This window comes from Gigantopelta aegis, chromosome 4, assembly GCF_016097555.1.
Source record: "Gigantopelta aegis isolate Gae_Host chromosome 4, Gae_host_genome, whole genome shotgun sequence".
Lineage (NCBI taxonomy): Eukaryota > Metazoa > Mollusca > Gastropoda > Neomphalida > Peltospiridae > Gigantopelta > Gigantopelta aegis.
The window spans coordinates 16,467,791-16,491,555 of NC_054702.1; the positions used below are offsets into that span (position 1 = coordinate 16,467,791).

General features: G+C 37.3%; 1 protein-coding gene across 1 annotated transcript in view; it reads left to right on the forward strand.

Moving 5' to 3' along the window:
* Window positions 1–23,765, forward strand: part of LOC121372728 (fermitin family homolog 2-like) — a 99,765-nt gene that overhangs the window by 54,629 nt on the left and 21,371 nt on the right. The window contains exons 5-8 of the mRNA XM_041499206.1: window positions 4,743–4,845; window positions 19,781–19,888; window positions 21,433–21,620; window positions 22,345–22,469. Of these exons, the coding sequence (XP_041355140.1) occupies window positions 4,743–4,845; window positions 19,781–19,888; window positions 21,433–21,620; window positions 22,345–22,469 (524 nt within the window). The remainder of the gene's footprint in view (window positions 1–4,742; window positions 4,846–19,780; window positions 19,889–21,432; window positions 21,621–22,344; window positions 22,470–23,765) is intronic.

Genomic DNA, 23,765 nt, shown 5'->3' on the forward strand with positions numbered 1-23,765 from the left:
GGGCGTGTACATCTGTTGGGTATACGGATGCACAGTTACCTGGACGATTGGTTAATTCCGGCGGCGTCACAGACGGCATGTCTCGTGGGCGTGGAGTTCGTGATCGACATGATTCTCCGATTGGGGTTTATTCCCAATTGGGTCAAGTCAGAATTAGTGCCAACGCAGGTTTTCACTTATCTCGGGGTGGTTTTCAACCTTGTGGAGGCGTCCGTTCTTCCGACGGATTCGCGACTTCACAATTTCAGGACGTTGGCTCAACATCTTCTGGTGGAGCAAAGTGCGTCGGTGCGCACGCTCCATGTGTTGATAGGCCATCTCGAATCGCTGGCGGCGCTGAATGTGCGGTTCAGACGGTTCAAGAGACCGCTTCAATGGCATTTGTCCCGAGTGTGAAATTGTCTCAGCTGGGATTTGGTGATACCATTGGGGCCTTGGGTCATTCTTCCGATCCAAGAGTGTCTAGTGGACAAGTGTATGTCCCAGGCCGTTCCTTTACACCCACTTTCTCCAGAGTTGGTCCTGTTTACCGATGCTTCCCTCGAGGGGTTCGGTGCACACCTTTTGGATCAACATCTGTCAGGGGTGTGGACTCCTTCAGAGAGGAGTCGTCACATCAACCTGTTGGAGATGGAAGCAGTGCGTCGCGCTTGTCTCCATTTCAGGACTGTTATTCGACATCGTCGGATTTTGTTGAGGTCAGACAACACGTCGGTTGTTTGGTACCTCAATCGGTGGGGAGGCACCAAATCCCTGTCATTGAGTCTTGCGGCTTTGGAGATTCTGGAATGGTGCGACGATTGGGGAGTGGTGTTATCGGCCAAACACATTCCTTTGTCGTGAACGTCTTGGCGGACGCTTTGAGTCGTCGTTCCCCGGTTCAGACGGAGTGGATGTTGCACCAGTCGGTGGCTTATCGAGTTCTTCAGTTGTGGGGGAGTCCTCAACTCGATATGTTTGCCACTCACCTGAACAGTCAGTTGCCAGTGTTTGTATCGCCGGTACCAGACCCACTGGCACTGGAGTACGATGTGTTGAGCATGGACTGGACGGGACTGGATTTTTACGCTTTTCCCCCTCCGGTTCTGCTTGGCAAGGTTCTGGCAAAGATCAGACAGCAACCTTGTCGTGTCACGCTCGTAGCCCCGAGTTGGGCAGCTCAAGCCTGGTTTCCTCTGCTCCTGTCACTTTTAGTGCAGGAGCCGGTGCGGTTGCTGTTGATACCCGATCTGCTCAGTCAGAGACTGCGTCGGACAGAGTGGCATCCGAAGCCGGAGGTTTTCCGACTTCACGCATGGCGGTTGTCGGGGTTTCCCTTCGAAACCGAGGCTTTTCTAAACGGGTTGCTGAGCTTGTCTCCTCGTCGAAGTGCCAGTCTACGGAGAGGGTCTACCAGTGTCACTGGCGTGCTTGGGTTCGTTGGGCGGCTGAGAGGGACGTGGATCCCCTGTTGCCTTACTGTTAATGATTTAGCTGAGTACTTTCTGGCTATTGTCCAAGAAAGACAGTTGAAGGTTCAAACAGTGAGAAGTCACCGGTCGTCCATTTTCACTACTCTGAGGCAGTGTGGACGTCAAGATTTCTCAACGAATCTCGTGTTGCATGACTTGCTTAAGTCGTTGCAAAACATGGTTGAGAAGCCTTCCATTTTGCCTAAATGGAATGTTTTTCTGGTTCTGCATGCACTCAAAGGCAAGCCCTACGAGCCTTTGAAATTCGCCAGTCTTCGTCATTTGACGTGGAAAACTTTGTTTCTGGTCTCACTAGCGGCTTGCTGTCGTATTAGTGAGATTCATGCTTTTTTGCATGATTTGGTGGATTACAATACGGACTGGTCAGTTACATTACGTACTGATCCTGTTTTCGTGGCTAAGAATCAGGTGCCAGGGGAAGAGTTTCCTCCGGCCATTATTCAGTGTTTATCTCGTACGCTTTCTGCGGATAATTCTGATAGACTTCTTTGTCCGGTGCAGGCTTTGAAATTCTATTTGGAGCGTACTAGAAATCTCCGGCAAAACACTAAGAGACTGTTTATCTCTTTCACACGCCAACCAGGAGACATTACGAAGAATGCTTTGTCGAGATGGATTGCTGCAACCATCAAACTGGCATATGAGAAGGCAGGTGATCATGTTCTGCGGAATTTCTCCGTTCGACCTCATGAGATTCGGGCGATTTCTGCTTCCCTTAATTTCCATGATTCTTTGGGCATTTTCCCGGTCATGAGTGCGGGATTTTGGAAAGGTCGACACACGTTTGACCGGTTTTATTTCCGTGATATGGCTGTTGGTCCGGACGGAACTCGGCGGATTCAGTCAGTCATTGCAGGGCAGCAACTCATTTCGGTGCGCAGGGCCACGAGTAGGGGGCGACCCTTATTTCGTCCGGTCGCTAGCGGCAGTCTTTCTGGGAGATAGTTCTCCACCTCCTGTTTGGAGAGTGAGGAGTGGATGGTTGACTATCTGGGGCAGTCGAGTGTCTTTTACCATTACTTGGTGTGCGGGTTTCCTCACCTTGTTAACTTGGTTTACTTTTAATTGGGGTTGTAGTTCTTCAATTTAAAAGTCACTTTGACATTTTATACCTCGTATGATGTGGGTTGCTTTTTCACTGTATCATTACTTGAGACGAACACTACTGGTTGTATGGGTAAGTCCTTGTTTTCTTACCTCCTCCCTTTAATGTTAAATTCTCGTGCTTTAACGGTGTTATATCACGTCTGTTATAGCATTGTTGTTGTGCTAGTATGGTAAGTTGAATAAGACTATTAGAAAATTTGTTTCTAATTTTCATTATTATTCATACTTACCTAGTACTAGCACAACAACAACCGTTACCTCCCACCCGCCCCGAGAGAGGTCTTTTTTGATTCAGTCATTCCGGACTTTGAATCGATAACGAGGAATTACGGTCTACCCATGTGCGGGTGTAGGTTATACATCCGGCAAGGGGAGATAATTCTGCAGTGGAGGTTATAACTCAGGGTTGTATAGCATTGTTGTTGTGCTAGTACTAGGTAAGTATGAATAATAATGAAAATTAGAAACAAATTTTCTAATTTTATTGAAAAATAACTGGATTTTGCACATTTAAAGATAATTTGGTGAATCGTTTTGCTCACCCAAAGCTAACCCTGAGCATAGTGCATATGAAAGATTCCTTGCTACTTCTCATTAAGATTGACCTATGTGACTATAGGTTTTTTTTCTTACATTCTCACATATTCTTCTCACAATTACCATATTGTAAACCCTACAGTAAAAAACGGTATGTTCAAATAACACTAACGTGAGGTTGCATGGGGTGGCAAGGCCTGCAAATGAGAAAATGTCCACGGTAAAAAAAAACTCATGCCATTGTGAAAAAACTCTTAATATAGTCCAAGGCAAAAAAGTGCCGTTGAGAACTAAAAAGTCCACGGCATTGTTGATTGTCAAGAGCATTTGCAGGGCTTGAGTGGGGGTGGGCAGTCATATCTAATTATAAATGTTTGCTATATATTGATATTTTAAATTGATAGCAACAAAAACTGTATGTCTGTGTTTGTAAATAAAATAATGTCGATGAACTACATTTACATTACTTGTCGCCATCAAGTCCTGAATATGATCCTTCAATGGGCAATATGTTACCTGAGTACTCCAGTCTGTTCCATGCTCCTTTCTTTCAATGAGAGACCCTCAGGGATTGCAGCTTTCATAAAGCTGTTTTCACTGACAACAGCTGTTGTTTCCTGTCTTCCCGTTGGCTGGTCTGTTGTCTCCTGTCGTCTTATTGGAGGATCAGAACCTGCTGGATGGGTTAAACTTGACTTCTGACAAAAATCTCTTTAATGTTGGTTTTGTTTTTGTAAAAATGTGTCAGGTGTAATATCTCTTACCTGAGCTGCTGTTTTATTGATTGGTTTAAAAGTGTTTATGCAAAAATACAACAAAACTCTTAAACTATTAAAAACATCTCCGAGAGTGGCACAACAAAAAACTTTTAAAAATCCATATTTCTGCCCAAAACTTATTCAGCCCTTGAAATTCAGATCATCTGGCAATAGCAGTTTAGTACAAATGATAACAAAGTAAATTACAATAATTATAGAAATGCCTTTGTAAATCAATTTTGCAACAGCTTTTTTCAGCGGCACAGCTGATTGCCTCCGTGAATTTCAAGGGCTGCATATTAAAACAACAAGAAAGAAAAATTGTTTAATTAAAAAAAAAAAAATTAAGTAATGATTTTACAACAAATTAAATTTAGAAAATATAATATGAGACTATTTTTCTAGTTTTGTTTAATTAAAAAAAATATATATATTTTCTTCTTTTCTTAAATCTTTGTTCTTTTATGTTTTAATTAATTTATTTTGTGGAGTAGGAAACAATATTTGCTTTTCAAATTTTAATTTGGAACAATGGAAGCAATTGATAGAAATTGTGAAGCATTTCTACAAAGTAGTCTGAAAATTTGACAACTTATTAGACTTACAGAAATTTGAGACAAATTCAAATAAAAGCTTATGACTTATATTATCACTAGTGGAAATTAGGAATTCTGAATGTATCTGGAATATTGTTAAAAGTAAAGTTGAAAGCAAAAGCCTCTTGTAAAAAGGATTATCAGAAAGCATATTGTACATTTTGAGTGACTATTGCTTCGTACCTCCTGTCAGTTTTGAGCTTTTATTTGATTCTTTCTTTAGTAACTGATGTGTTATTTTCCACTCTGCATTATTGCTGTTTGTCTTTCAGATGGCTTGATTCTTCACGGTCAATGATGGAACAGGGTATCAAAGAAAATGATTACATCATGCTGAAATTCAAATTTTACTGCTTCTATGACCTAAATCCCAAGGTAAGTCTTGAAAAACATCCAATTAAAGTCATCAGCTAGCAGACATTTAAAAAACCCACATTTATTTTTTTTAATTGAAAGAGGAAGAAAATACAGTCAAACTTTTGTAAGCAGACACCAAAGTCATCATCTAAGGATGGCCTTGCAAGTCAGGGGCCCAATTCATTAAACTCTCGCAACTTTGCGATCTCGCAGTGCAATGCAAAAAGACTTGCAAAGAGGATGCTTTGTTGTCTAGCAGAGCCTAAGAGAGCTTTGTGAATTAGACCCCAGGTGGAGCCGCTGCTATATACAGGTCAGTTTGTACTGTTAGATGATAGCAGAATACAAAGGTGGCCTTTAACACAGGTGACTGCTTAATAGATGTGGCTGGCTTAACAGGTTTGACTGTACAGCAAAGAGGAAGAAATATAAATGAGTTGGGACAGTTTTATGGGTTGGTTGTTTAACAAACACGTTTTAAAATAGGCAGCCTTCCTGCGATCCTCGAAAAGCAAATGCACACTGAAGAGCTGATTGGAATATTTGTGAGGAATGGATACATGTAAAAGCACTATTTCACATCTCGGCACATGACAGCTAGAAACTAAATCTTTGACAGGAAGCTAAACTTGGTAGCTATCTGACAGGTCTGATTGTTAGGCTACTGTGAAAGAACATAGTGTGGATTTGGAGGATATTGTAAGAAAAGAAAAACCTGGCATTTGAGTCTATTTTTTGTTTTGTTGTTTTGCTTACATAGTGTTTCTTCGAGTATGTGCTTTAAGAAAACTTCTGAATTTTTATAAATTCCATTCTTTTATGTGTGGAAAAAAGTAAAGGAATTAAAACATCCATGGGCAAATTTACGAAACCTGTGCTTTTTTAAACGTAGTTGTTTAAGCATTGTAAATGTATGTAGTTACACGCGTGTAAGACATAAACAGGCTTTGTAAATTTCGGCTGGCAGCCAGTATCTTTTATTCCATCATAAATCATAGGTCCCATATCGGCTAATGATTTCCTGATTAAAATCATGTTCTTTAATAAATCAAAGTTTTAAAAAAAGTGCTTGGCTGTGTAAAATGTTGCAGGTGGAAACAATCTGTATCTGTTTGTCACTTGACCTTAACCCACTGGAGACTACATGCTCTGTAATGAGAAGATAAACATGAACCATTTCTCGAGAGACAACCAGCATTTACATTCTGGCAGACTGTGCACCTATCACGAATACTTTTCACCTATGCAATACGAACTGTTGTACATGGTATGTTATTGTGTACTGCCATGCATGCACATTCCTTCACAATGACGCACACATCAGCTGCACATCCCTTGTTGCTATTATTAGGTGTTGATATAATTTATTCCCATCTATCACACAGTTATACACTGTCTGAGAGAATGGAAACTTATGCTCCAAATTTATCTGTTATTGTTGAATGAGCAGATTGAGTTAAAACTGGAACTTTCAGTGAGAGATGATTTTGAAACACAATTTCATATATATTCATCTCTTGAGTTGGTATTGCATTACAGTTGTTATTTCATGCAGGAAAAGGAATGTTCTATAAACAACAACCCCACAGATTTATTCAGCTTCTGTTGGGTAATAGTAACACATACACTTGGTCTAGAAAGTGAATGGGGGGGGGGGGGGGTCTGCTTCTGCCACATAAGCTATTTACATTTAGCTTCACAGTATCTTTATAAATAGTTTTCCCCAGACTATATGTATTACACATCTTGTATGTTTATACCAGTTATGCAGCACTGGTAATATTTATCATGCTCTGTTGATGGATGGTGACATCATCCATATACATATCCATCTATTAACTGAAGATTGCTTAACTTCATTACAATGAAACTACATCATACGATTCATAGCTTTGTCACAGAACGAAATAAATTTTCTTTCAGACATCCTGATTTCATAAAAGTGATCATTTCGGAGAACATTTCAGTAGCATATCATTAAAAACACAAAACTGAAAGTCTGCTACCCATTATCATGTAATTCAAGTTACCATGATTACTGAGAAACAGTTTCATCGGGTTCTGGTGATCACAGGGCATGGAACAGAAAAAATGGTTCCCATAAAATCTGAAATACTTAGGCCAATTTTGTCTTCTTTTGTAACAATATCACAGTACCTTTTAAACTATGGCTTTTTACTGTCTGGTTATTGCAATGCTTGATCTAGATATCAGGGAAGAAACATGCTGTTACTGCATAGGCTACACCTACTCAATAACAGTAAGGGCTCTTTTATATGAGCTTTTTCACAAGCAGGACAGCACATAACACATCCTTTGATATTACCAGTCATAAGGCACTGGTTGAGAAGGTGACAGGATGTTAACTTTATGTCCTCTGATGGGAATCAATTCTAGTCACACTTAATATAGGTATTTATTATATACATAGCAATGAAATATATAGATCTATGGAAACCATAAAAGTCATATCCGTTGAAAAGTCATATTTTCACTGTATTTTAGCTACAGTGAAAATATAGAAATCATATTTACTTTTTTGTAAAAGTGCATGATTAAATTATCTCCCTTTGTCTCGTTTCTTCGTATTTAAATTTGATGATCAACAATACCGTATATCTTCGCCTGTAAGTCGATCTCGGCTATAAGTCGAGTCCCTAATTTCAAGCCCTGAAAACATATTTTTTTATTGACCCGTTTATAAGTCGACCCATGAAAAACTACTTATAAATATTGAAATATTTCTTATTTTCAGCACATGAGAACAATAATATTTGAACAAAAGAAAATTATTTTACAAACTTCGGTTTTCACGTTTTGTACATCGCAATATAATCAGACTATTCCAATCAAACTATCATTATTACATAGCATCAAAACGAAATATTCCCTTAGTAGAGAGTGAAAGCTGTTTGACTGTTACTGTATAGTACTGTACAGATGGTTTTGTGCACAGACAACAACTTTATTTATAAACACTGACAACAGATCACTACGATAAAAATGAAAGTATCACGTTTTGCCGCCATATTAATACATGTAAGGAGGATAACTCTGGAAAGTACACTGGTTTTTGTACCAAATGATGTGTGTCCCTATTGCTCTAGATAGTGAACTGCAGAGATCAGTCTATTTTAAGGGAAAGCTCAGTAATATTCATGAAGTTATTCACCGCCAAAACATTGTTTGAACAACCATTAATGCCAGTGACCAGATTTCAAAATAAACTCAGGCAACAGGTAATTAGTATTGTTTACATTTTTACTATTAGTGATGACTGTTAATTTAACTAAGTGGACTGTTGTCTTGGCATGTGAGTGAGATCGTACGCCTTTTCGCATAACCAAAACCGTTCTAATGCCCAAAAAAATAGGTTATACAAAATAAATGTATCAAATTAACATATTTGAGTATAAATACATGGCATACTTCAACAATAAAACTTGTAAAATAATCCCCAAAACAGTAATATTTTTTGGTGAATTTTTTTTACCCTCTTATAAGTCGACCCCCCAAGTTATAAAATAATTTTTGGGTGAAAAAAATTCGACTTATAGGCGAAGATATACGGTACATCTGATCTTATTTGAAAAAAAAAAAAAAATTAATTTAATCAACTGTACCTATAAAAAAGGGATACGAAGTGCAGTTACGATAAAATATCTAAAATGAATTGAATACGAAGCTAAATTATGATGACACAATGTAGTGTCATCGAGTGTAAGTGTAAGAATTTAACGGCATTTGACTCGTTTTGTTTTTGTGGGAGTTTTTGGAGGATCGCTTTGTCAGGTATGTTTGCACCGCAGTAGTGTTTAATAAATGTTAATAAAGATAAATTTATTCAAATTTCTTTTTAAAAGTCTATGGCCAAGTAAATTTTCTGGCAAGTTCCATAGGAAGAAATAGGCTATATCATGACGTTACATATTTTCGATAGGATAAGCGAAAGATATTACCAAAAAGCGAAAGATATTGTCAAAAATTAGTAAATATTTATATAATAAAGAGACCATTTCATGGTGTTTTTCCAAATATATTTTTTTTTGTCAACTCGTGATGTGTGAAAACCTCATTCATTGCTTTGCAATTCGTGAAAATATGGTTTTCACACATCACTCGTTGACATAAAAATCGTATTCGAAAAACCCCATGAAATAGCCTCTCTCTCTCTCTCTCTCTCTCTCTCTCTCTCTCTCTCTCTCTCTCTCTCTCTATCACTATCTCTCTATATGTGTCTATCTCTCTCTCTCTCTATCTCTCTTCTCTCTATCTCTCACTCACTCATACACTCACACACACATACATATGCACACATATGCACTCGCGCGCACACACACACATACACGCAGACACACACACATACACAAACCCACACACACAGACCACACACACACACACACACACACACACACACACACACACACACACACACACACACACACACTCTTTATTGCTTATTGTTTATTCATTTTAAACTTGGATTAAAGAAGCTAGATAGATTAGATATCAGTTCACTAATGCTGGAGTTAGCTGAATCAGGATTAGAATGAAGAATTTAAGTGAAAATCAATGTGTTTTATGATTGGACACAATCCCCAGTTATTTATAAATATTATAATTAGATTAGACTGATAATGGTAATACTCATCATTTCCAAGAATACACATGTAAGGTACGACTTTGGAGGATGACTCAGTTTTAACTACCTTTGCCTGTTTTCCCTGTCTTGGTATGAAATGGATAGGGTGTATTTTGAGACCAGTCTTCTGTTCACTGCATCATCGGAGAGTATTTCTGGTGTCTGTGTCTGGGGGCCACACACTACCGTGCAAACACGACTACAGGCAAACACTTGGAAGTGCCAGTGTTATTACACCCAGTATAGATCCAGCATCTGTCACTTGTAACATTGTAACCGCTAAGTGATCCTTGTGGGCAATCTGTGGGCAATAGGGAAGTCTTTAACCCCACCACACCTGATACAGTAGTTTACCAAATGTTCTTGTGCTATGCAGTTCTTTGAAAACCCAAAAACTACTTTGTCTAAGATATAGTCATGTATCAAGTGTGGTTATAATAGTAACACATTTTGAAAGCACTTAGAATCCCTTGGTTATGCCTGGGTTAGTTTTATGAATAATGGTGTTACAAATCAGTTCTTGTGTTTCATGTTAATTATTACATGTATTATTAAACATGCTGGGAAATAAGCAGCATTGTGCCTCACTTGGCAAGTTTTCAGTTTTTGGAATGGTGTGTGGAACCAAGATTACACTGTAAGTCCATGTTGATCAAGATTTGTACATTTATGTTTGTGTATCTTGTTTAAACAAAATAAATGGTCCATTATATTCTGCTGCAATGCAGAGCCATTATTTATGTGGCATTGGCTGTCCTTGACCCATTTTTTTGTTTAGTAAATGTCTTGTATGTTTATGAGGCAGGATCATCAAACATTGTATGATCATGCATCATGGAAGCCAGGAGTCACCTGAGGCATGATCAAAAGGCCAAGCTAATGCAGCAACTTGCCAGACTGGGTTTTTTGCCTAATGCTAGACAAATGTGATATGATAGAAGATGATGGTACCAGTCAAATTGTTTACAAGTGCTACTGTTGTAATACATTACCTATGATGTACTTTTCACATAGCATGTTGGTGGACATCTTTAAAATCAGATGTTGGAAATAAAAGTCTAATACCTTTTGTAGTCTAATTAGTTTTAATTATTTAATTGGTTTTAACATATCTGAGATAAAAAGAAAGGATATTTCTGGAATTTTGGATTTTAGTGTCACTCAAAAACTGTTCCTGTTCTTGTTCTTTAATAAAAAAAAGTTCACAGTAGTCTTCTACTTTTTAAGACAGCAAATGTTTTTGTGTGTCTTTTTTTTTTCTTTTTTTTTTTTGGTCTAGGTATCATCTTCAGGTTTGTTCAATGAATGTTTTAGAAGGAAAGTTCATGAAAAGTATCAGTAAAATTAATGCTATTTTGTACACTGATTTAAACAAGTGGAGCTGTAGTCTAGAATAACAACAAGGGTTGTAGTGATTGACATTCCGATAATAAGAGCTTTCACCAGTAATTGGAGTGTGAGATACTGAGTTATGACCTACCATATGTCACAGAAAGTGTGCCAAGGTGTCCTGGTGCAAACCGTTTCTGCTGTTATTTATCACACACTAACATGCAATGGGTGCTGATGTGACTTGTAGATTTGTTGTGTTCTACACAGATACACGTATACTGTAGACTTTTGACGTCAGTCATTTTATTCAATCATTCAATTATGCTGTAGATTTATCATCTTCTGTACACAGAGTGTACTTTTGATGTTGGTTGATTTCTCATGAAGAAAGCTTAAGCTTGTCCAATTAAATGCTTATGGAAAGGAAAGGAATATTTAATGGTACATATGCACATTTTAAACTGCTACAAGCAGCAAATTCTTGATGCAGGGTTCATATTTTCCTCTGGCATTGACAACAAGTGCCATGTTTGCCCTCTTTATACTTGCCACTGTGCCCTTCCCATACATTCCATGTTATATAGTGTATCCTTCCTTGTTCCATAGCACTGACTCACTATGTTGAATGGAAAATGGAAAAATGCCTATGTTTCTTGACAGTTTTGTTTTAACATTTATTATTGTTACAACATCTGTCGATAGTTTAATCTTCCCTTAGTGCCCTTCTTTTAAAAGAACAGTTTACCCGTGTGCCATGCCATTCCACTCACCCACACAATTAAAATTTGATGCTTGTACTGTAGTGGAAAGAGATCTTAAGAAATTAACCAGGTTAGATTTATTTTTCCAAAACAAAATCATAATTTGCTACTGGAGGTCCTTTTTTACCCCCCCCCCATTACCCCCCCCCCCCCCCCCCTCCACACACACACCAAAACCCCCTCTACACACATCTCATTCATACCCAGATTCCTGCGACTGGAATAAGTGATAATTATGTTTTCTTACTTAAATCTACCAATGAAATAGGATGGGTGTCCAGGCCAAACGATACCCCCCATCCCATCCCGTCAGGTTTACCTTTGACAATGTCTTTGTATTGACCATGTAAAACAGGTACAATAAGCCTGTCATGACATTTTCCCATTAGGGAAAGCTAATGAGATCCTCACCCTTTCAACAGTTTTTCCATGTTACTGAGTAGCCATAGCCACTTAAGAATAATCAAGTGCCTTTCTTTGTAGCTTGCCATTTTCACAGGTTGAATGGCTTTAATGTGCTTCGGCTAAAGAGGGTAATAATGAAAACTTTGCCAACTGATACTTGACAATATAACTTTAACATACGTTAAGTTCTGCACAGCATGCCTCTGTTGTGTTGACCAAGCAATATCTTAAAGTAGCTTAAACAGGTTATCCTAACATCTGCATCATAATAATCTGGGTTTTTTTTTAAAGTTTGAAATTTGATCGTATTGTGTTTAGAGATTTATGTTTTACAGTTTGTTTATGTAGTAGAACTTATCAACAACAGTGTTTGTTTTATTGCCTGATGAATCTTTTGATATCAGGTTCAGTTCTGAGCATATTCCGGGTCACCGAGTCAGATTGTGGTTCAGTTTTCCATAATTCTGTTTCAGTATGGAGTTGTCTCATGCATTTTTAAAAACTGAATTTTATGATGTTGTTTCAGTTTGAAGTTTTCTTTTTTGTCTATTGCTGATGTTGCTTTGAAAGACTGTAGATAGATTTCTTACTTTGGATAAAACTATTAAAAGATACATTTCCTACAGAATACATTTTCATTATTAGGATTGGCCAATCTGAACACTACAGAATGTGTTGAAATCACAAAATCTGCCTTTTATTCACTGTAAATCTGATTTTAAATTTAAATAGGTTTCACATATTATTGATACCTTAACAAAAATGGAAACTAATTATTCTTTGACTCATAAAAATCTACCAGGTTTGTTAAACAATAAGATTCATCTTTCTAATAAAATATGATTTAAAAAACCATCCATAACTTCTTTAAAGGTATATTCTCAAAGTTACAAGTGTCATATTTTGTTATTCATGTATTTTTTAAAACAAAATTAAATTAATCGATTCTTTATATTATCTTTGTATATTTAACTCAATAATATCAAAATTGTAATATGTTGCCAAGAAGAATCCTTAGAGAAAAACAGTAAGTACATGGAAAATCTGCTTCGGGTATCCATTTAAACAGCAGCCATTTTTGGGTCAATATGGAGATGCAATCAAATTCAGACTAACATGATGCGTTAACCTGTTGATCACCCACATTGGATTTTGCTGTGAAATCAGTTTATAAATTATTATAGTAAATGATAATTATTTGGTTTTTGTGGACATTTAATTCAAATCATAATCTTTACATTTCACAAGAAAAATAGAAAAATATTTTTGGTCATTATGTAACTTTGAAATTGCCCCTTTAATTGTGAAGTATATATCTATATCTATGTCTATGTCTATGTCTAAGTCTATGTTTATGACTATGTCTATGTCTGTGTCTATCTGTGTCTGTCTGTCTGCTGTGTATATAGTGAAGATGCTCACTGGGACCTAATTGTGGCTCATTAAACATTTGTCAAGGCTGATGACAACACCATCCATTTCTTCTAAAGGTGAAGGTCATGGAACAGAATGTTCAGTGTTGGTCTCATACATAAAATTTATTATTATTATGTATAAACACCACTGCAGAACTTGCGAGTAACATGGTTACTGTGACGAGTAACATGGTTACTGTGACGTGTTATTAGTCACTGTCAGGTGAATGATATCTGGCAGTAGTAAACAGAACAGAAAACATTATTCTCATGTGCAAAAGTCAAAGGTCTGTTTGCCGTGAGTGGACTAAATGTTTTCTTTTGTTCGCTGAGAAGATGTTGCATAAAGATGAGCAGCACCTGTGCTTTGTAGTCCTGTTTTAGATTCATGTATCATCATATCACCGTCAGTCTGGATCGGGTACAAATACCGCATGTCTCACTTTTATAGTGGTAAAGTCCATGCAACATTACCTTTGAAATTTGTGGTATGTTTTATATTCAGTAAAATAGCAGCGTATCTGTTATTTACATGAACGACAATTTTTTATGTTACTTTTTATTGCAATATCTCAGAATAAATAAATAAATAATAAAATAAAGTGAAAAAAACTCCTAACGAAACCCCTCAGTTTTTCAGGTACAGTGTATATGTATAAATGAAAGAAAGATATTCCAGATTTTAACACTATCTAAAAATTGTTTCTGTGTATAAAAAGCTTATAGCAAACCATTAAGCTACTTTTCAAAACCCTGTAAAATTTTCCAGATTTTCATCCCTATAAATAAATAATGAAAGAAGTCTTTTTGCTCATGCATGGTTGCTTTTTCAAAGGAAACAATTGTCCTCCCAATTTTCAGAGGCCTCTACATCATCGTAACATGTACATATATAGAGATTCCATGTAGCCATTTCATATGAATAGCTTATACAAGTTTCCACTCTCAGTCTCTGTGCCAAGTGTCACAGTAACCATATATGATAGAAACCAAATAGCCAGAGTTGAAAATGTCATTAAAATAGACATAATTTGTTTGCAATTAGCAGCAAGTGGTCTGTTGTATGCACTTTCCCACAGACAGAATGGGACATACCAGAGCCTTTGATCTATAAAGTATGGGTCCTGGTGCACTGGTTGGAAATGAACATAACCCTGGCTCAATTTGCAAAATCATGCAACTATTTACCTCAGGTGGAGTGTGTACCACTGAGCTATAAACTCTAATTAAACTGGACTTACCTTGAGAAAGAAAATTAATTGTAAATGTTCTTTAAAAAATTAATAGTGGCTATCATGACAGGTTCTCACCTGATAAGCATTTTTACTTGATCTCACCTGTTGAAGGATTTTTACCTGATGATTATGTTGTTTACCTGTGAGACATGTATACTGTTACCTTGGACATAGACTGCTGACCATCAGTCATTTGAGAGCCACGACCACTGCAATGAACCGGGGCTTACCTGTTGGCAGACATGAAATGTGTACATTTCAATTAAGGTGTAATGTATCAGGCATGTCATCCATTGCACGATGTCGGTGTCAGTTTAATTCAGACTCATCAATTACTTCCCAACTAGTGTCATTAAACCAGAGTTCATTTACACTTGACCTTTACAAGGCAGAAGCTTATGATCACAATAAACAGATTTATTTGTTTGAACAGACAAAGTGAGCAGTTTATAGTTAGTAGTAGTGAATGCATCTTTAATGTGATTGGTCGATACATCCGCAAAGGTTTTTTTCCCATTCCAATCAGTGTTCCACAACTGGTATATCAACGGGACATTTTAATTAGTTTCGCGTCATGATTCGCAACGGAAGTTTCAGAGATGGCTGCACAATTTTAAAACATTAAACTAGTTGTTAATTAATGTTCATTTCACTAGAAATGTCACTAATCAAGATTTTGAAAACAAATTATTCCCTAAATTCAAAGACATTGGTATCCAACTTTTGTCTCAAAATACATAATTAAAAAAACAAAACCTACCAACAATGAAAAGATGAACAAATAAACAAACAAAAAGCCCATCAAATAGGCTTTTTACACTATACAGGTTCATCAGTTTTAAATGGCAGATAACAATATTCATCCAATATAATTTTGATATACTGTCTTACTATTTAAATAAATAAAAATATTCTTACCGGCCCCATCTGTCCTGGGTAGGGCCACTGGCTTTCCAAAGGTGGGACTCGAGACAGACATGCTCAAAACTCTAGTGGTATATGAGCATGTTAAAAATATTGAACTTGGACTTAATTCCCCCTATGAGTTTCCTTTGCTATCTTTATCACCTAGGTTATTTTCATATACAGATAGGAGAGATGAACAGTATACGGTAATATTTTTCTAAAGAATCTTCAGTGTTGAAGAAATATCTCATTCATGTATTTGGCTCAAATTCTATGTACATATAAGTTCTGAGTCTGTGTCAGTGTGAGAGATATATCTAAAACTGTACACCGAAATAATCCTCTATCATTCATTAGGTAGCTCAAGTATTTCAAAACTGCAAGGAAGATGTCAGTAACAGATAAGCAGGTTCCAGAGAGAGTCACAGAGAATTAGGCCATTGTGTACAAAATGGCCGAAGTCAGCATATACTTGTACATCTGTTTTTGAAAATAAATAAATGGATTCATCAATGAAAATAGTATCATGTATCTGTTGGGTGTGACATAGCTCCTGTCTGTGGGATGGTGCATACAAAAGATCCCTTGCTGCTAATCGAAAAGGGTAGCCCATGAAAAAGAAAGAAAGAAATGTTTTATTTAACGACACACTCAACACTTTTATTTACAGTTATATGGCCTCAGACATATGGTTAAGGACCACACAGATATTGAGAGAGGAAACCCTCTGTCGCCACTTCATGAACTACTCATTTCGATTAGCAGCAAGGGATCTTTTATATGCACCATCCCACAGACAGGGTGGTACATACCACGACCTTTAATATACCAGTCGTGGTGCACTGGCTGGAACGAGAAATAGCCCAATGGGCCCATCAATGGGGAGAGTAGCATGAAGTGGCAACAGTGGGTTTCCTCTCTCAATATTTGTGTGGTACTTAACCATATGTCCGACGCCATATAACCATAAATAAAATGTGTTGAGTGTGTAATTAAATAAAATGTTTCCTTCGTTCCTTCATGTATCTATATTCATGTTTAAAGACTTTTTTTGTCACCCTTTTTACACTGGACTGAGTCTAAAGTTGCCCCTGAAAAAAATATTCAAGGTCAGCAATATTTCTCTGTCTTAAACCATTTAGCTAGACTTCAGACTTTTTCTCTTTTTTCTGTATGCACTTTGCACTTGTGAACTTTGAGTTTTCTCCATTAGACGAAGCATTTTCATAGCCTGAACATCATTTAATCCAGTTTAGCCAGTACTGACCTGTCATGATTTCTCTTTATTGGGAGCAGTTCTGATTCCATCTGCTAAGTTTAGTTGTCTGGGGTCAGCAGACCTCGGCACATGAAGACCAGGTGAATGAGGTGGGCAAGTTTATCCCGGATAAGTTGTTGAGCTTGGTGCGAGAATGCCAGGTGTAAATTATAATTAAGACTTGACCCAGGTCAATCAAAGGACAAAATCTTCTGTGTAAACGGTTGTAAAGGGTCACTTTGGGACATGTCTTTTTCTTGTAGGAGCATGTACTTGTGGGATGTTGAAAAAAACAACATCAAAATAATGTCATAACCATTTCATTTATCACTGGCACATTTAATAAGTCAGACTCAGTCCAGAGTTACAAAGGGGAAAATTGTATGTTTTTATTGAGGCTATTTAATAAGTAAGCCCTTTAATAATAATGAATTCATAAAATTGTGACCGGCCTCGGTGGCGTCGTGGCAGGCCATCGGTCTACAGGCTGGTAGGTACTGGATTCAGATCCCAGTCGAGGCATGGGATTTTTAATCCAGATACCGACTCCAAACCCTGAGTGAGTGCTCCGCAAGGCTCAATGGGTAGGTGTAAACCACTTGCACCGACCAGTGATCCATAACTTGGTTCAACAAAGGCCATGGTTTGTGCTATCCTGCCTGTGGGAAGCGCATATAAAAGATCCCTTGCTGCCAATCGGAAGAGTAGCCCATGTAGTGGCGACAGCGGGTTTCCTCTCCAAATCTGTGTGGTCCTGAACCATATGTCTGATGCCATATAACCGTAAATAAAAATGTGTTGAGTGCATCGTTAAATAAAACACTTCTTTCTTTCTTTCATAAAATTGTCCTCTAGTTTTTTCCAAACAGTATTTTGATTCATATTTAACCCCTAGCTTTTTGACAAATGAAAAAATGTAACACAATGCTATTACTGTATGACCATCCAAAACTTTGCATTTGTATGAAATAACTTTAAAATAAGGCTGGACTTCAATTGATTGTAAAGAAAACTTTACCAGTATGTCACCACCACCTTACGTAATGTTAAAATCAAATTTGTTATTACGGTTACCCTCCTTTAAAATGGCATTTTCTATAATCTGCATTTCATTAGCATCTCATTATGCACTGCTCTTGCAAAAATGTGTTGACATGCATATTTGAAATTTATTTACTAGCTGCTGTGTTATGCTCCATATGGACCATATGGCGTCTTAACGCAGTGTGTGCTGTACATGCATTGGTTTATTGCTGATGCAATGTGTTTGTGCTAAGGGCTGATCCAGAATTGATCACATGTGGTGGGTGGGAGGCATCGTAATTCTAATATTATGCCTGGTGAGTCTGCAGCATGTTTCCCCCTTTGCATACATGTTTAAAGAAACTTTTATTTTGTTGGTAATGGGAAATGTGATTCCTTCTGGTACAGTCCTAATATAACTGTAATGATAGAGATTCAGTATATGAGTTTTGATGTGATGTGTTCATATGGGGGTTGGCAGGATGTAGTCCAATAGTAAAGTGCTTGCTTGGTGCATGGTTGGTCTAGGATCGATCCCTGTCAGTGGGTCCATTGGGCTATTTGTCACTGCACAATTGGTGTTTCAAATGCTGTGTATGTATATATTAAGATCTGATAAAATGTGGTTGAACTTGGAATATAGGACATAGGCAGATTTGTTTGCTTTGAAAACCCAAAGCAGTTGAACAGTAGTGTACGTGTATAGCAGATGAAAAGGACTTTCAAATAAAGAAAATAAGTTAGTCAAAGACATCAGGAGGATAAAACTTTGCTGACAGTCAGCAATAATTGCCAGTAAGCAGCTGACACCCCAATCCCTCTGATTAGTTCATATGTATAGAATATTAAACCAGGCCTCTCTGTGATGGGCAAGTGATCACCTTTTACTCTTAATTATTGAGATTTATGGAACAACTCTCCTTATTTGAAATACTTAGCAGGAATTATTATTAGGAGAGCAGTGGACTGCTCGCTTGATATTTCAAAAGTCTGTTAAATTATATGTTAATACATGTATTTGTAATAGGGTCTCCATGAGTACTTCGAGTACTCAAGCATGGGCTGTGTCTAGCAACACTTGAGTCCGGTCACAGGACTTGAGTACCCGTGCATGGAAGAGCACTTTGATTTAATTATATTTTTTATGTCATTTTGCCATATGCTTGCCATCAGTTACATTATAGGGCTATGAGTCATCAAGGGAAAACAAAAGTTGAATGTGTGGAATGCAATACAATGGCATGATTTGACATCCATGTTCAGCGCAGGAATTAAGATGTATAATGCTATTTTACTTTATTCCTTAGTCTCATTTTCATCTACTGTAAGTGTCGGGTACTCGGGTCTGGGTCGAGTTTGCCCCTCGAGTACTAGAGTCCAATATTGTGGACTAATTTGTAAGTGATCTATTTGTTGTGTGTTGCAGTATGACGCTATCCGGTTCAACCAGATCTAAAGTGTGTGTTACTATTTGTAATTTATCTATTTGTTGTGTGTTGCAGTATGACACTATCTGGATCAACCAGATCTTTTAAAGTGTGTGTTACTATTTGTAAGTGATCTATTTGTTGTGTGTTGCAGTATGACACTATCCGGATCAACCAGATCTTTTAAAGTGTGTGTTACTATTTGTAAGTGATCTATTTGTTGTGTGTTGCAGTATGACACTATCCGGATCAACCAGATCTTTTAAAGTGTGTGTTACTATTTGTAAGTGATCTATTTGTTGTGTGTTGCAGTATGACACTATCCGGATCAACCAGATCTTTTAAAGTGTGTGTTACTATTTGTAAGTGATCTATTTGTTGTGTGTTGCAGTATGACGCTATCCGGATCAACCAGATCTTTTAAAGTGTGTGTTACTATTTGTAAGTGATCTATTTGTTGTGTGTTGCAGTATGACGCTATCCGGATCAACCAGATCTTTTAAAGTGTGTGTTACTATTTGTAAGTGATCTATTTGTTGTGTGTTGCAGTATGACGCTATCCGGATCAACCAGATTTATGAGCAGGCGAAGTGGGCGCTCATGGCGGAGGAGATTGACTGTACAGAGGAGGAAATGATGATGTTTGCAGCACTGCAGGTAACTACCATCTGCAAGATGGTGCACAGTTAAAACAAGCTCCAGACATTTTTAACAGAATTCTGAATTTTAGTTCTACCTGAAAACTGTTACTGTCGATGTCCTTTGCTAAAAAGCACAAAGAAACTTACTTTGCCAAAGGGGCGGGAAGTAGCCCAGCGATAAAGTGCTCGCTTGATGTACGGTCAGTTTGGGATCGATCCCCATCAGTGGGCCCATTGGGCTATTTCTTGTTCCAGCCGGTGCATCACACATGGTATATCAAAGGCCTGGTATGTGTTATCCTGTCTGTGGGATGGTGCATATAAAAGATCCCTTGCTACAGTACTAATTGAAAAATTTAGCGGGTTTCCTCTCGAAGATTGTCAAAATTACCAATTTGACATCCAATAGCCGATGATTACAATGTGCTCTAGTGGTGTCGTTAAATAAAACAAACTTTAACATTTACTTTTCCAAATCTTTCAACATTTTCCAAGGTTTTTTGGTCCACTGTTATTATTGTCATATCTATTATTAGCAGTGTGTTAGATAAATATTTGTTGATAATTTCTATATGGTATTATCACACTGAAGTTAAGATCCGGATAACAGAACTAGGAAATATTTGATGATGGTAACTTTAGCTTCACAAGGTACAAATTTAACAAGAGGAAACTCAAAACTCATTTCCCTGGCAGTTATTATGCTTGTGCACATTAGCAAAAACTACAACCAGTGTTGGCTATTTATCCAACTATTCAATATCTAAAGCAATACATTATTATAATTTCAATTGATTAGAAAAATGCTATTTGCATACATTGATTTGGCCTTAACTGTATGCTATTTGTAATATATATATATATGCGAGACATTATTAAAGCCTTGGGTTTAGACTTTAAAACACAGGACTTGGAACTGGAGGCAAATTTCAATTACTAACATAAACCACAAATTAGAAGCACCTGTTGCTGTTTAACACAACATAATGGTGATGTGGAATTGGACAATGATGGATAGCTACAGAGTGTTTTTGGAAATGATACAGTGTTCTTGGTCTGTTACGTTTTGTGAACATTACAAGAATATATACCAGTGTTAGGGGTTGATACGGAAATTTGACAAAGGAGGTGTGAAATATTTCAGCAATTTGAAAACGAGGGAGGGTGGAGGGTACAAAATGCTAGTGTGCTAAATTTGGTAGCAACTGCCCACAGCAAAATGGCAATGCTGTGAAGTTTTCAATTATCCACGGCACTTTTTTGTCTTGGACTATATTCAATTTCTTTTCAATGGCATGTTTTTTACAGGTGTTATTCTAGGGGATATACAGTCAAGTGTATGAAAAAAGGGAGCACACACACCCTGAATTTGCTTACAGTCATTACCCCCCCCCACCCCCCCCCCAAAAAAACAACAACTATGTAATTTAGCATTGTTTTCATTCATTTTTGTCCAGACACCCAATGCATTTTTCATGCTTGGGTGTTGTTAAACATTCATTCATTCATTCATTCATTCATTTTTTCATTCATTCATTCATTCATTCATGTTTGTTCCAGTTTCAAATCCAGCTCCAGTCTGGTCTGCCGCAGCCGGACCTGGATCACTCGACGATGAACCACACAGAGGATGACGACATCGATGCCGCTCTGAAAGACTTGCAGGAATCATTGGAGGGCTCGTCCGTCTCGTCCCCGGGGGACATCACGCATATACCGGAACTCTCAGACTACGTCAGATTCTTAAAGTGAGCTCTCGGGACATACGTTAACATGGACGTCTCACTTGCTGCTTGTTACAAGACTCAGAAATTTTCATTTGACTTTATATGTCATTGTCTGCAATAATACGTCTTCACTGTACTTTTTGGGCATAGGCATGTGGGATGGCACTTTACAGGGAAATGTCAGAAGTAATTTGTCCTAAGTTTCTAATAAACACTATATGTTGCAGACAATAGCACAAAACCTGCAGAAACCAATCACATACATACATACAATCATGTAGCAGCAAACACTTTAAAAACCACTAAGCAATTACAAGAAACCAAAGTATATACATGTCAGAAGGATTTGCTGTAAAAACATTGACAAGAAACATGTTTACTTTTATAGACTACAGCCACTACCACCCCTACCCCATTCAGTGCCACAGCCTATTTAAACTCTTGCAATGCTTGAAGAGTCATTTATGTTTGTATTCATGCACAATGTCGGCAAACAAGCAATCAGACTAAGTGCGACGCTATATGATATAAGTGCCTTCTATGAAAATAGCTATGTGAATAGCCGATTGTGACAAATACAATGTTACAGTTTCATCGGTTGATATGCAGTCGGCTATTCTTGGACAAAGCACTCTTATTGTGTGTCATCGTGATAATGCTTTGAGTAACGTGTGAAAAATAAATTTTAAGCCTTTGTGTCTTAATTATTTTACTGGATCATGATTTTGTTTCATTTACTTTCTAGACCAAAAAAACTGACACTGAAGAGTTACAAGAGATACTGGGCGACATTCAAAGACACACACATTACGTTCTACAGAACGAGGGACGAAAACACAGGTCCTCCCGTCATGAGAATAAACGTTAAGGGTAAGTTTACTCAAACAGTATTGTCTTAATGTTTCTGAATACACCAGATTTTAGAAATAATTAAAAATTAAATATTTCCAATGATGAACATAATACATGCATTCCTTGTGCCACAGACTATCCAATTACAGAAGAGCATAAATTAAATATGACTGTTTTAGATTGTTTGCTAGCAAAAGTTAGGGGGGGGGGGGGGTATTTTAAAATTTTATTGTTTTAATACTTGAAAGAAAGAAATGTTTTATTTAACGACACACTCAACACATTTTATTTATGGTTATATGACGTCAGACATCAGACATATTGTTAAGGACCACACAGATTTTGGGAGGAAACCCTCTGTCGCAACTATATCTTTACGATTAGCAGCAAGGGATAGCACAAACCATGGCCTTTGTTGAACCAGTTATGGATCACTGGTCAGTGCAAGTGGTTTACACCTACCCATTGAGCCTTGTGGAGCACTCACTCAGGGTTTGGAGTTGGTATCTGGATTAAAAAATCCCATGCCTCGACTGGGATCCAAACCCATTACCTACCAACCTATAGACCGATGGCCTAACCACGACGCCACCTAGGCCGGTATATTTTAATACTTGAAGAAAATTTAGTAACTTTAAATAGTATTTACGAAGTCCGGATTATATCCGATAAATTACAAGCTACTTGTAATAAAACTAACTGAACTGTAGAACATTAGGTAAAAACAACCAGTAAACCAGGTTAGACTGAAATGGCCGTTTTATTAAAAACGACTACAAATTATAACATCACATCACATTATGTAATAGTAAACACCTGACAAAAGTAGGTGTTCAGGAAAGTGAAATGACATAGTAACATTACATAATAAATGCGAAAAGCACTGTTGTAGGTGGGGGAAATCCACCCATCTGTTAACTCTACATAAAAGTATATGAAGAAATGTCAATTGTTCTTGAACGTATCAATATGAAAACATTTAATGTATATAACAAAAATGTGTTACATTAAACATCTGATGTACAAGATATCCCGTGTGTTAATTATAAACAAATCAAAAACATATGTCAATATATAACATAAATTAGAAGCCATTGTTATTAATCGTTCTTAACAAGAGATCATTTTGATAATGGTGGCAAGACACGGGGAAGGTGGTGGGAAATTAAAAATAACAATTGCGTCTTACCTGTACGAAATTATTTGAAACTGACGCTGTTGTTAAGTGACGTCACGACGCGAGGCTATTTAATTAGCCAACGTAATCTTCCTTACGCAGTCCTTTTGCGCCCTGCTAAATGGCATACAAAGACA